The 15,398-nt window shown below is 47.1% G+C and overlaps 1 protein-coding gene across 1 annotated transcript in view; it reads right to left on the minus strand.

The window, feature by feature from the left end:
• LOC149443946 (phosphorylase b kinase regulatory subunit beta-like) overlaps positions 1–15,398 on the minus strand; it is a gene marked incomplete at its 3' end in the record, with an annotated part of 249,711 nt that overhangs the window by 194,608 nt on the left and 39,705 nt on the right. The window contains exon 2 of the mRNA XM_089655130.1: positions 1,429–1,518. Within this exon, the coding sequence (XP_089511256.1) occupies positions 1,429–1,518 (90 nt within the window). The remainder of the gene's footprint in view (positions 1–1,428; positions 1,519–15,398) is intronic.

The following is a 15,398-nucleotide window of genomic DNA, read 5'->3' on the forward strand; positions in this document are numbered from 1 at the left end:
ACTGTTTACTTTTTTTTTTAACCCATGTATGTGTCACCTTGTGTGCCTGTACCAAAACCAAACATTCCAGGGGAGGGAGACTTCTGATCCGGGGGGGGGGCGGAGACTTCTGATCCGGGGGGGGGCGGAGACTTCTGATCCGGGGGGGGGCGGAGACTTCTGATCCGGGGGGGGGCGGAGACTTCTGATCCGGGGGGGGCGGAGACTTCTGATCCGGGGGGGGGGCGGAGACTTCTGATCCGGGGGGGGGCGGAGACTTCTGATCCGGGGGGGGCGGAGACTTCTGATCCGGGGGGGGCGGAGACTTCTGATCCGGGGGGGGGGCGGAGACTTCTGATCCGGGGGGGGCGGAGACTTCTGATCCGGGGGGGGCGGAGACTTCTGATCCGGGGGGGGCGGAGACTTCTGATCGGGGGGGGCGGAGACTTCTGATCCGGGGGGGGCGGAGACTTCTGATCCGGGGGGGCGGAGACTTCTGATCCGGGGGGGCGGAGACTTCTGATCCGGGGGGGCGGAGACTTCTGATCCGGGGGGGCGGAGACTTCTGATCCGGGGGGGCGGAGACTTCTGATCCGGGGGGGCGGAGACTTCTGATCCGGGGGGGCGGAGACTTCTGATCCGGGGGGGCGGAGACTTCTGATCCGGGGGGGCGGAGACTTCTGATCCGGGGGGGCGGAGACTTCTGATCCGGGGGGGGCGGAGACTTCTGATCAGGGCCATTTGGGTGATTTCTGTTATTATGATTTAAAAAGGAGCCAAACAACTATTTGATAATAAATGGCTTCATATTATTATTATTATACAGGATTTATAAAGCGCCAATAGTTCGCTCAGCGCTGTACATTACAAAGGGGGACAGAACATGTGACAGAACAATACCAATACAATGCAAAACATGAGGGGATCGAGGGCCCTACTCTTTCGCACTTACAATCTAGGAGATATAATCATCATTCTTCAATAAAAGAACATTTTTTGGCACGATCAGTCATATTTTCGATATCATTGCCAACATTTCACAATTTCTGCCAGGGGAGGGAAACTTTTGAGCACAACTGTAGATAGATGTACACCAGGGGGGAACTGAGAACAGAGGTACAGAGAATGGAACTCCACTTTAAGTTTCAATGTTGTTGCAGCAGGTATGTTCAGGGGCGGACTACCAACTCATGGGGCCCCCGGGCAATAGGGGATCATGTGGCCCCTGTGTCCTTGCCCAAACTCAAAAAAGCCTATGAAAAAGGTACCAGGGGCATCTCATGGGGCCCCCTACTGACCCCGGGCCCTCGGGCAGTGCCCGTGTGCTTGAATGGTCAGTCCGCCCCTGGGTATTTTCATAAGTTGCAGCCGAAGAACCAAGACTCCTTGCTGCCGCCATGAGAGGTATGAGAGTCCCTATCAGGGCCAAAATTAAAATCTGCTACTTACCAATTCGGTAATAACGATCCAATTTATCCCACAGAGTCTCATCGTCTGGTCTCAGGAGGTCGATACTTTTTAGAGGTTCATATACAGAGCCTACAATAACAAGATGACAAAAAAAAAAAAAAAAAAAAGAGAATGAGAGAAGATAAACCATCTCATCTACCCAATCAAGATAATAAAAATGATCACACAGACTAGTAAGTTATTGTCTCTTTCATTAACCGCACTGATGGTACTAATTGCATTTTCTACAGAGTGTTTTCATCAAGTCAAAAGAAAAACAAAAAAAAAAAAAACCTTGTTATCATCAAGTGAGCAAAAAAATCAGAGATTCTGCTACAGAGGTCTCTCCGGAACAGTGAGAACAGAAGTCTACAATATAAGGAGCCATCAGCCCATAACTGACATCTCCTAGTTCTCTGTAGATGCCGGAGAGCGAAATCACCAAACAGCCTCTTTTATTTCTCGGGGACTCCAGCAAATAGAACTCTTCGCCCGAGTGCCAAGATCCACACACTTGCCGTTGCATTTTTAAAGCCGCGGAATAAAAATAAATATTTCAGCTCCGTTATGTATTCATTAAAGCCGACGATTTTTTTTTTCTGCTTATGTTTTTCCTTCCTTGGTTTCCTTTGCCCACCCTCATCACCATGAGAATACATTTTATAAATAAAATGAATTTAGTTTCATGCCTTATTTTAGACCCAGCAAAGGCATCGTTGGGGTCTCTGTGCTTCTCAATGCAACGCAGGCAGATCATGGCTGGTGGGAGGGGCCAGCAGGTTGCAGTACATAGCTTCCTGGAAACATCACAGCACTCTGCCTCAGTACTCCTCTAAGGAGTCCTTAGGTGAAAAATCAAAGAGGAAGCGAACCCAGCCAGCACGTCAGAAGACGTTAGAAATAGGTAATAAATAAAGTGGGTGTAAACTCTTCCATATACCCAGTGAAGTGACTGATACACGGAGATGAAAGAAATCCTCCTACATAGGTTGTACCTGAAATTACACACTGCAGTGCTCAGTGAGGAGATCTCTGAGAGATAATTGGAGGGAAGAGACACACCCCCCCCCCTCCACACAGCACACAGGAACAGAGCTGAGGCTGTCACTCTATTGGAGGTCCCTCCTGTCGCCATTTTTCTCTTGGTGTCAGGAAAACTTGCCAGAAGTGATTCACAGACAGACAGAAATGACTTAGTGCTCTCAATGGAGTACACACTATAGAGCAGTGCTCTCCAAACTGTGGCCCAAAGGCCAGATGTGGCTTGACCAGCCCCTTGGGGCACTGTTCCTTTCACTGATGTGAGACACCATTCCTCCCACTGACAGCAACTGTGGGGTACCATTGTTCCTACTGACACCAATAACTGAGTACTATTCTTCCTACTGACAACAGTAATGGGGTACTATACCTCCTACTGACACCAATGACAGGATGCTATTCTTCCTAAAGAAACCAATGATGGGGTGATATTCTTCTTACTGAAACCAATGATGGCTTACTAACCTTCCTACAGACACCAATGATGGGGCACTATTCCTACAGACACCAATGATGGGGTGCTATTCTTCCTAATGACACCAACAATGGGGTGCTATTCTTACTGAAAGCAATGATGGGGTACTAACCTTCTTACTGCAACCAATGATGGGGTACTATCCTTCCTACAGACACCAATGATGGGGCACTATTCTTTCTACAGACACCAATGATGGGGTACCATTCTTCCTACAGACACCAATGATGGGGTACTATCCTTCCTACTGACACCAATGATGAGGTACTATCCTTCCTACTGACACCAGTGATGGGGCACTATTCCTCACACTGACACCAATGATGAGGTACTATCCTTCCTACTGACACTAGTGACGGGGTACTATCCTTCCTACTGACACCAACACTATTTTTTGCTACGGACACCAATGATGGGGTACTATTCCTCCCACTGACACCAACATTTGGCCCCCCTAAAGAACAGCAAACTGGACCTTTGTTTAGAAAGTTTGAAGACCCCCGCTATAGAGGGATATGATTTGTTTCATACTGGGGAGAGGAGCGGGTACAGAGACGTACACTTTACCAATAGGCTGATCACATTTACAAACCCCCCCCCAAAAAAAAAAACGCTGTTTTTGTACCCCTATATTCCTGTGATGGAGACGCATGGGCAGCAGCTCATACTGCGGCTAGAGTGATGAAGCTGAAGACCCCTCTTTCTTCTCGGTAGGAAGGATGGTACCCCATCATTGGTGTCAGTAGGGAGGATGGTACCCCATCATTGGTGTCAGTAGGGAGGATGGTACCCCATCATTGGTGTCAGTAGGGAGGATGGTTCCCCATCATTGGTGTCAGTAGGGAGGATGGTACCCCATCATTGGTGTCAGTAGGGAGGATGGTACCCCATCATTGGTGTCAGTAGGGAGGATGGTTCCCCATCATTGGTGTCAGTAGGGAGGATGGTTCCCCATCATTGGTGTCAGTAGGGAGGATGGTACCCCATCATTGGTGTCAGTAGGGAGGATGGTACCCCATCATTGGTGTCAGTAGGAAGGATGGTACATCATTGGTGTCAGTAGGGAGGATGGTACCCCATCATTGGTGTCAGTAGGAAGGATGGTACATCATTGGTGTCAGTAGGGAGGATGGTACCCCATCATTGGTGTCAGTAGGGAGGATGGTACCCCATCATTGGTGTCAGTAGGGAGGATGGTACCCCATCATTGGTGTCAGTAGGGAGGATGGTACCCCATCATTGGTGTCAGTAGGGAGGATGGTTCCCCATCATTGGTGTCAGTAGGGAGGATGGTTCCCCATCATTGGTGTCAGTAGGGAGGATGGTACATCATTGGTGTCAGTAGGGAGGATGGTACATCATTGGTGTCAGTAGGAAGGATGGTACATCATTGGTGTCAGTAGGGAGGATGGTACCCCATCATTGGTGTCAGTAGGGAGGATGGTACCCCATCATTGGTGTCAGTAGGGAGGATGGTACCCCATCATTGGTGTCAGTAGGGAGGATGGTACCCCATCATTGGTGTCAGTAGGGAGGATGGTACCCCATCATTGGTGAATCACTGGCATAGGAAAGCTGGCTGTGCAGCTCGGAGTGAATTATTATTCCTCCGCGTGAGAGTCTGCCTCATAAACATGCACCACTTCATTAGTTCTGGAGGAATTAAAGCCTTTCTATTAATATTTTAATTGCCTTTTTAATTTCTGCACAAATCGTAGGCAAGCTTCCTAGCAACAAACATCCGACGGCTTAAAGTAAACTTGACTCGCTGCCCGGCCCGACAGACAAATTAGAGGCTGGGAAGAGTCTGGAACTAATTCAACGTGGTGGAGAGAATCTCTTGGACATCGCGGTGCATTCATCCAGGCTAAACACCGTGTCGCTCACGATCTGCCTTCTCAAGATGTTAAAGGAGAACTCCAGTCAAACCTGAACCTCATTCAGGAGACAGAGGGAGCAGACCAACCTTTACCTGGCCCTTAATTAAAGAGACCCTGTCACCAGATTAAAAAAATGGTAGGTGCTTCCGATCTCCGGCAGCCCCTTTGCACTCAGGGCTGATTTTCCACCATGACAGTAGAGGACCATTCAGGCGTAGTTTTGTTACACAGGGCCGCTTGTATTCACAAGCCCATGTGCCCACAGGATATTAACCCCTTGGCGTGGGCGCCACCCGGCCCTTTAAGGGGTTTGTGACGCCGGGAGGTGGGGCGGGGTTTAGAGTAATGTTCCCGCCGTGATTGGCTGAAACGGCGATCACATGATCAGAATCAGGACCTTTTCAGGAGGACTGGTAAATGTGGCAGGAGCACACACATTCTCAGCACGTCTGTTGTGTACATTGGGTACGTAAATATGCGGCCCCTCGACGCCAAGGCCCAGCCGCCAAGAGCCCGCATATTTGAGTGCACTTGGCACCAAGGAGTTAAAAAAGAATTCAGTTATGGAGTTATATTCAGTTATATTTTACGCATGGAGTGCCCCATCATTGGTGTCAGTGGGAGGAATAGTCCCGCATCATTGGTGTCAGGGGGAGGAATAGTGCCTCATCATTGGTGTCAGTGGGAGGAATAGTGCCCCATCATTGGTGTCAGTGGGAGGAATAGTGCCCCATCATTGGTATCAGTGGGAGGAATAGTGCCCCATCATTAATATCAGTAGGAGGAATAGTGCCCCATCATTGGTATCAGTGGGAGGAATAGTGCCCCATCATTAATATCAGTAGGAGGAATAGTGTCCCATCATTGGTATCAGTGGGAGGAATATTGCCCCATCATTGGTATCAGTGGGAGGAATAGTGCCCCATCATTGGTGTCAGTGAGAGGAATAGTGCCCCATCATTGGTATCAGTAGGAGGAATAGTGCCCCATCATTGGTATCAGTGGGAGGAATATTGCCCCATCATTGGTATCAGTGGGAGAAATAGTGCCCCATCATTGGTGTCAGTGAGAGGAATAGTGCCCCATCATTGGTATCAGTGGAAGGAATAGTGCCCCATCAGTGGGAGGAAGAGTGCCTCATCATTGGTATCAGTGGGAGGAATAGTGCCCCATCATTGGTATCAGTGGGAGGAATAGTGCCCCATCATTGGTATCAGTGGAAGGAATAGTGCCACATCATTGGTATCAGTGGGAGGAATAGTGCCCCATCATTGGTATCAGTGGAAGGAATAGTGCCCCATCATTGGTATCAGTGGGAGGAATAATGCCCCATCATTGGTGTCAGTGGGGGGAATAGTGCCCCATCATTGGCGTCAGTGGGAGGAATAGTGCCCCATCATTGGCGTCAGTGGGAGGAATAGTGCCCCATCGTTGGCGTCAGTGGGAGGAATAGTGCCCCATCGTTGGCGTCAGTGGGAGGAATAGTGCCCCATCGTTGGCGTCAGTGGGAGGAATAGTGCCCCATCGTTGGCGTCAGTGGGAGGAATAGTGCCCCATCGTTGGCGTCAGTGGGAGGAATAGTGCCCCATCGTTGGCGTCAGTGGGAGGAATAGTGCCCCATCGTTGGCGTCAGTGGGAGGAATAGTGCCCCATCGTTGGCGTCAGTGGGAGGAATAGTGCCCCATCGTTGGCGTCAGTGGGAGGAATAGTGCCCCATCGTTGGCGTCAGTGGGAGGAATAGTGCCCCATCGTTGGCGTCAGTGGGAGGAATAGTGCCCCATCGTTGGCGTCAGTGGGAGGAATAGTGCCCCATCGTTGGCGTCAGTGGGAGGAATAGTGCCCCATCGTTGGCGTCAGTGGGAGGAATAGTGCCCCATCATTGGTGTCAGTGGGGGGAATAGTGCCCCATCATTGGGGTCAGAGGGAGGAATAGTGCCCCATCATTGGTATCAGTGGGGGGAATAGTGCCCCATCATTGGGGTCAGTGGGAGGAATAGTGCCCCATCATTGGGGTCAGTGGGAGGAATAGTGCCCCATCATTGGTGTCAGTGGGAGGAATAGTGCCCCATCATTGGTGTCAGTGGGAGGAATAGTGCCCCATCATAGATAGAAAAAGGGTATTTTGTATGTATATATACAGTATATATATATATTTATTTTTTACATTTATTTTTTTACATCTATACACAAATGTTTTGCTTTCCATTTCAACCTGAATGGGTTGTTTAACAAGGTGAGGGTTCACATACACTCTAATTGGCTACTAGTTCAGGAAAACACAGAACAGCCTTGATAGAGGTAAAACAAAGCGTCCTCCTAACGAGGATGTATTTGAAAGCGATTTTCTTTCTAGTGTTGGGTCATCAAATATTAAACAGACATTCAATGTACCCATGTCTGATCATTGACCTCTGCTCTCCCTTTCATTAGAAGGTACAATGGAGCTTCCTGCTGCATATCATAAATCATGGAGATCCCGAGAAAGGCAGATAGATGGTGGAGAAGACCGACAATGACTTGAGGTTGTCCTTGTCACGTCTTCACAATCACAACAATCACGCCTCTGTATACATCTCCAGCAGCTGCTGACTATTCATCTCTACACCTCTGGAAGTATGGAAGAAAAATGGGAGAAAACCGATTAGCCCCCCTGCCGAGACACAACGGGACGTTTCCTACAAGACACGTGCATATTAAACATCAGAACACAGAAAGCTGAAAGTCAATCACTCAACGCAGGACAGAAATGTGTGGGCTGTACGCAACAAATGTAAATCCGAGCGCCGAGATCTCATGAAAGCTTTAATATGTTAATGCATTCCTCCCAACTAAATCAGAGAAGACCCAGCGCAGAAACGACCCGGCGCAGAAAATGACCCGGCGCAGAAACGACCCGGCGCAGAAAATGACCCGGCGCAGAAACGACCCGGCGCAGAAAATGACCCGGCGCAGAAACGACCCGGCGCAGAAAACGACCCGGCGCAGAAAATGACCCGGCGCAGAAAATGACCCGGCGCAGAAAATGACCCGGCGCAGAAAATGACCCAGCGCAGAAAATGACCCAGCGCAGAAATGACCCAGCGCAGAAATGACCCAGCGCAGAAATGACCCAGCGCAGAAATGACCTGTGCCGCACATAGCGAGAAGTGAGCTTGAGTGCGCTAAATATCGGACGTGGCTTACCGCCGAACTTCCCCCTCTCAGTCAGCACTGACTATTTATAACCCTTATGCCGTCAGAATTAGTACATACATGGGAAAGTACCGGATTTTTCGCTCCATAAGACGCACTTTTTTTCCCCCAAAAAAAATGGGGAGAAATGTTTGTGTGTCTTACAGAGCGAATATGGAGCGGTCGGCCCGGTATTCCCACCGCCACCGTGTCAGAATACCGGGCCGGCCGCTCGGTTCTTCTGTGCAGAAGAACCCACTCCTCGGTCCTACCTGTTCGGTCCAGCGTTGTTCTGCTTTCACCTGCCGTTTTCTCTCCCCGGCGCCGGTAGCTTCAGTGTGGGCACCCGGCTGTGACAGCTTGCAGCTTCACAGCCGGGTGCCAACTGCGCATGCACGAGAAGCGCTGCGCTTTGTGAATGACCCTGTAGTCTTCTGGGACCTATCACGTGTCCCACAAGTCTACGGGGAGGGAAAGGGGGGAGGACAACTCAGCAAAAGCGGGAACTTGTACTTGTTAAATTCGGGTATCCCCCCCCCCCTGCAGTCTCTGGTCATCTCCAGTACTACGCCCGCAGTCTCTGGTCATCTCCAGTACTACGTCCGCAGTCTCTGGTCATCTCCAGTACTACGTCCGCAGTCTCTGGTCATCTCCTGTACTACGTCCGCAGTCTCTGGTCATCTCCTGTACTGTCCGCAGTCTCTGGTCATCTCCTGTACTGTGTCCGCAGTCTCTGGTCATCTCCTGTACTACGTCCGCAGTCTCTGGTCATCTCCTGTACTACGTCCGCAGTCTCTGGTCATCTCCAGTACTACGTCCGCAGTCTCTGGTCATCTCCAGTACTACGTCCGCAGTCTCTGGTCATCTCCAGTACTACGTCCGCAGTCTCTGGTCATCTCCAGTACTACGTCCGCAGTCTCTGGTCATCTCCAGTACTACGTCCGCAGTCTCTGGTCATCTCCAGTACTACGTCCGCAGTCTCTGGTCATCTCCTGTACTGTGTCCGCAGTCTCTGGTCATCTCCAGTACTACGTCCGCAGTCTCTGGTCATCTCCAGTACTATGTCTGCAGTCCATTGGTTCAGAATATTTTTTTCTCGTTTTCCTCCTCTAAAATCTAGGTGCATCGTATGGTCAGGTGTGTCTTATGGAGCGAAAAATACGGTATCCCTCAATACAATATGATGTACCCATTTATAATAGATATCAACCATTTAATGAGTACAAAGAAGACTATTATTCTAATACCAATCAACAACAAGGCCCTAACTCTTTTTTTGGTAGGAGTTGGGGGAGGGGAGGCCAAAGAGGTAGTCCCTTCTGTCCAATAAACAGGAAGAGGAGGTCCTATAAGAACAAAACATCCCATCGAGGATGTAGAGCAGGTAGAAGGGTTCAACAATATTAAAAAAAGTAGGAGAGACTAGACACTGCAGGTATCTATAACATCAGTCAAACAATTTTATCCCCTAATGAAATAAACATACTGAATTTATAGAGATATATATACTTCAGTCATTAGTCCCAGGGGCATTGTATGTTGAGGTGGATATTAACTATTTTATTAGTGATTTAAGAAATTGTATCATTTTTTTATTTTAATTTTAATTTAATATTTATTCTATTTTTTATTTTAGGTTTTTTTATTTTTATTGTATTATTATGGTAATATTGGTTTATTGATTTGCTGTGATGTCCAGATTAGATTGTATGGTCATGAAGATGGTTTGTAATAACCATCGGAGTATGTTGATGCGATCAATACGCAGGCATTGGAGATAAGGTAATATTTGTCCATTATTTTTAGGGTATTTGCCCATAGTATTCAGTATATGGCACTCTATGTTGCCAGTTTGATGCATCGTTTCCTGTGAGACAATATGATCTGTTTCCTGTGGGACGGTGCACTAATTAAACCTAATTAAGCATCTGGTGGGTTAATTAAAGTCTGTCTATATAAGTGATGTGCTGTACCACACCGTAATCCCTATGATGAAGTCAGGTACGACGAAACATGTCAGGGTGGGACGGTGAGGCGGACCAGAAGTGACGCAGATACGCGAACCGGAAGTGAACCTTTGGTAATACACGATTGGAGCAAAATATTTTTCTCTTTCTATGTAACTATGGAGAGGAATATATATTATGATCCTGGCTACCATTTTTATCATGGATTATTATTGGAGGAACCTCCTGGTCTTAACAAAAAGGCTGTGTTCTGATGACCCCGTTTTCTGGAATTTATGCAATAAGGCTCATTAAAGGCTATGTTCTGGTGAGTGCACACCTAAGAGGGGGTGTATGAAAAGCACAGCACGTGGTTTATTTATTTCTGCACTGGGACTCCCAAAGGATTTACATTGTGAAAGTTTTTTTTTTTTTGGACAATTTTATTTTTGGACGATTTTTTTTGTTTTTTTGTAAATAATTATTGATTACACTGTACTTATATTTTATGGTGTTTTGTGGGCACCACTAAGCAACTCATTCACTCCCTTATTATTTCACGCCTTGACTACTGTAACTCCCTCCTCATAGCAGGCTATCCCCCCTTCCATCTATCTTGAATGCTGCGGCCAGACTCATCCACCTTACAAACCGCTTTGTATCTGCCACCCCTCTCTGCCAATCCCTCCACTGGCTTCCGATTGCCCAACGGATAAAATTCAAAATGCTAACATTGACGTAAAAAGCTGTTCATAACTCTGCCCCAAAACTACATCACCGATCTCGTCTCCAAATACCACCCAAAACATACTCTCCGCTCCTCACAAGACCGCCTACTCTCTAGTTCCTTGGTCTCCTCCTCCCATGCCTGTCTCCAGGACTTCTCCAGGGCTTCCCCCATCCTCTGGAACTCCCTACCCCAATACATCAGACTATCACCTACTCTTCTCACCTTTAGGCGCACCCTGAAAACCCATCTCTACAGGGAAGCCTACCCCGCCCTCACCTAACAGCCGTTCTCCTCCACTCCTCCTACCACTCCATCCCCCACGGCTATTTCCTCCTGTACCACTATCCCCTCCTTCCTAGATTGTAAGCTCCAAGGAGCAGGGCCCTCAATCCCCTCATGTATTGAATCGTATTGTTACTGTACTGTCTCCCATTATAATATACAGCTCTGAGCGAACTATTGGCGCTTTATAAACCCTATATAATATTATTATAACATACATAATTTGTTTGTTTATTTTTTGTCACATATAATTTTATGTCACATATATTTTATGTCATTTAATATTTGTGTAAAGAAGTTTGCACATAGAGACTATCAAAAGGAATTAGTGTGACACATATATATAATGTGCTGCTAATTATTACTAATATTAGGAGTGGTATTTTTTGGAATAAGGTATATTACATGTACTTGTTTTAAAGCAGACTTCCACCCAAAAGTGGAAGCTTCGCATTTCTGACTCGACCCCCCCCCCCCCCCCCCCGCTGCCACATCGGTCACCTTTTGGGGGGGGGAGCATGCCTGTGCTACGGACAGATGGATTCCAGGAAGTAAATGCTACATAAATCACCTGCCCTTACTCAAGAAATGCTAGTTGTGTGTATCTTGTGAACTAAAGATCTGGGACACAGTAACCTGCAACATATATACATTTTTGTTTTGGGGATTAGATACACTTTAAAAAAAAAATACTAAAAAAAAAAAACAACAAAAAAGACAAACACCTTTTTTGCACAATGTATTTGTATGTTAACAAGGCCTATTTTCCCCAGCGTGCCAAAGCCATATACTAATTTCTAAGCGTCTTTCTGCTATGTTTGCTACACTGGCGCGGTCGTATTCAGCGCTCCTATCAAAAGCCTCCCAGTAATGTGGGAAGAGGTTGTCCGTCTAATTGAATGTCACATAATTCACACTTCCCTCTGTGCAATCAGGGTGATATGTATCGCTCGTGAGCAGGAAGGTCTCCAAACATAATTGGTTTGTTGTTGGCTAAAATGGGATCTTATGGTGTTGGACACTTCGATAATGAACGAGTGAAAGTGAATTATAGACTCCGTCATCGCTGACACTCAATTCACCGGTGACCTGTGATCCATCCCACCCACCACCAAAAAAAAACAAAAAACAGGTAGTGCACAAAGCTGTGGTACGGGTGAAGCTTCTGCACCCATAACTAGTATTTGACTTTCGGATGAATGCTGATAAGTTGAGGGCCCTGCCATTTACTACTCAAATTCTATTGGGGGAACCGCAAAAAATTCTGCACGTTAATTTGTTTCTAATGCCCTCTCCCTGTTGCCTGGCAAACAGATTTTCCATTTACTTTCGCCATCCATATAAAAATCCACAGGGGGATTGTGAGAATTATTTTTGGCTGTGAACATTTGGTGGAAATGGGAATCCTGCTGGGTTCATCCTCCTGGAATCATGGACAGATAGAAGAATTAAGCATTCGACGCAACTGGCCAGCAAACCAGAAATAGAATGAAGTCATCTCTGCCTTTGGGCCTCGAAGCAGCTGCTTGTTGGAGAATCCCACGACGTTTTTATTTTTTTGCTTAAAACAAAGCTGTCACGAAGTTAGAAAACTGGCATCAGGAGTAGAATGCTGAAGTTGAAATTAGTAGACTTTGGATTTTGAGGCTTTAGAGATGCACAAGATGACACCTGAAGGCACACGTGAGTACATGTAGGTTCTCTACTTGCTTTCAAATTCTATTACCAATTTTATAAATTTCATAATATGACCACTTAACCACTTGCCTACCAGGCACTTATACCCCCTTATTTACCAGGCCAATTTTCAGCGCTGCCGCAGTTTGATTGACAATTGCGCGGTCATGCAACATTGCACCCATATGAAATTTTGATCATTTTTTTCTCACAAATAGAGATTTCTTTTGGTGGTATTTAATCGCCACTGGGCGCTTTACTTTTTGCGCTATAAACAAAAAAAGTGCAAAAAATTTGAAAAAAAAAAAAAGTTTCTTTGTTTCTATTATAAAATTTTTCAAACAGGTAATTTTTCTCCTGATGTGTGTTGATGAGGCAGCACTGATGGGCACTGATAGACAGCACTAATGAGGTGTCACGGATAGGCGGCACTAATATGCAGCACTGATAGGCGGCACTGATGATGGGTACTGATAGACGGCACTGACTGGCATCACTGCTGGGCACTGACTGGCGGCACTGACTGGCACAACCGCTGGGCACTGACTGGCAGCACTGCTGGGCTGCACTGGTGGGTGGCACTGGTGGGTGGGCACAGGTGGGTGGCACTTCTGGGCACAGGTGTGTGACACTGCAGAGTGGCACAGGTGGGTGCATTGCTGGGCACAGGTGGGCGGAGCTAGTGGGCGCACTGCTGGGCACAGGTGGGCGGAACTTGTGGGTGGCACTGCTGGGCACCGATCATCAGGGCACTGATCATCAGTGCCCTGATGATCGTGCCGATCCTCGCTCTGACAACTGCCGGTTCTCGGCAGTACTTTCCTCACGATCTGACAGCGCGAGGAAAGTGCAGACGAGAACCGGCAATTGAATTTCCCTCTGATCAGCGTGTCATTGGACACGGCTGATCACGTGGTAAAAGGCCGCTGTGATTGGCCTTTTACCACATCACGTGATCAGCTGTGTCCGTAGGACACAGCGATCACGGAGATAGTCGGATTCGCGCCCGAGAGCGCGTTCTGGGAGGAGGTCATATGACGTCCACCCAGAACTGGCCGGCCGCAGTGCAGCCGTCATTCGGCTATCTGCGGTCGGCAACTAGTTAAAGATAACATACGGTGCACAGAGAATACCCACACTTCTCTTCTTCAGAAAATACTGGTTGCTTGGCTGTCACACTAAATTTTCTAACTACAATACGTGCCAAGTAGCTAAAATGGAATAAGTAAGGCCAACAAGAGTTTGTAAATTTTTAGACATGCTTGTATCAGGTCAGTAGTTCAGAAAAGATTTAAGCCAGACACCTAGGTATCTAGAATTTTAAAGGTCAGAATAGGCAGCCCCCAGTTCTTCAAATGAAAAGACCACTGATTCTGTGGGAACTGGAGGTCAGGGACACAGATTTCGATCTCCTCACGGCCTGACACTGCAAAAACAATAAACATCTCTGGTTTGTGAGAGAGACCACGCTGGAGTGACTAGATCAGTCAATAGTCGTGGATGGTAAATAAATAAAAATTGCAGCACTAATCAAAAAAAACAAAGTCCAATAAATCAGAAAAAGTTCCAGTTAAAAAGTCCCAAATGCAATTCCCATGATCCACCATCACCAGAATGGTTCAGCCCCTTACCAGAAATTCTGACCGAAACACACTGGTCAACGTAGGCAACTCAAATGGGAGATGAATAAGTGTAGATCATGGAACCAGCAATCCTTATCCAGATAGATATCAATCCTCCATTCAAAGATCTGAAAATGGTCCTAAAAGACGACTCCCATCTTTTTTGGTTCTACAATATCTTCTGGCATTCAGTGACAGCTGCAGTATTTACTTATAAACTGGAAAGCTGAGAAAGGCTTGTCTGCCCTGCAAACACAGCTTTAACACTTTAATAGTCATGGATGGGTGATTGTGTTGGCAAAGATGAAGAAGTCCCTTCCAGTAGGTTGTGCCCAGTGGAGAATGGTGGACTCTCATGGGGGCTTGGGCTGCTACCTTTCCGAAATGGCATTATGGTCATTTCAGTGAAAAGTCTTGGGTAGGATAGAAGGTGCACTCAATTACCTGACACTTCTATCCTACCCAAGATAGCAATGAACATGGAAGGACTCAGACTGAGCACTTCAGTGTTCATTTAAAGCCTTAAAATGTTGTCTTCTATTTGGTGGCACAGTGGTGGGCTCTATGGCCACATCTATGCATACAGCTGGTGTCACCATTTTGTGCTTGGAGCACACAATGTACTGTGATTAAGCTGCCACTGTTGACTCCAGGTCATGGTTTACAATCAAGAGCCAATAAGACTCCTGGCCACATGACCACTGGGACATCCAGATACAGTATTCACATTACTGGGAAGGAGTGAATAGCTCAGGTAAGTCCAAACCTGCCTCAGCTATTCTGCCAGAAAGCTCTCAAAGCCAACTGACAATCATAGGAGATGGAGGCATTCCCCTTCCCGCACATAAATATACATTACAAGCCACCTACGACTGGCTGTCAGCTTTGACAGCTTCCCAGCAGGATAGCTTAGGCAGGGTCTGACTTGTATCTGAACTCACCTGAGCTCATCTCTATGGGAAGCCTCTGAAGTTACAGACATTTAAAGGGCCAGCTGGCAGCAGCAAGATAGGCAAGCATGCTGATCTTGCACCAGTTTGCACAGAGCCTTGCTACAGATAGTGGAGATGCTACAAACTAATATTAAAATTTAAAGTCTATCTAAAGCCAAAGCTTTTGTTTTTCATGTTCGATTAGGGAATAGTT

This window comes from Staurois parvus, unplaced genomic scaffold, assembly GCF_062004578.1.
Source record: "Staurois parvus isolate SC_StPar_1 unplaced genomic scaffold, SC_StPar_1.0 ptg000821l, whole genome shotgun sequence".
NCBI classification, from domain to species: Eukaryota; Metazoa; Chordata; class Amphibia; order Anura; family Ranidae; genus Staurois; species Staurois parvus.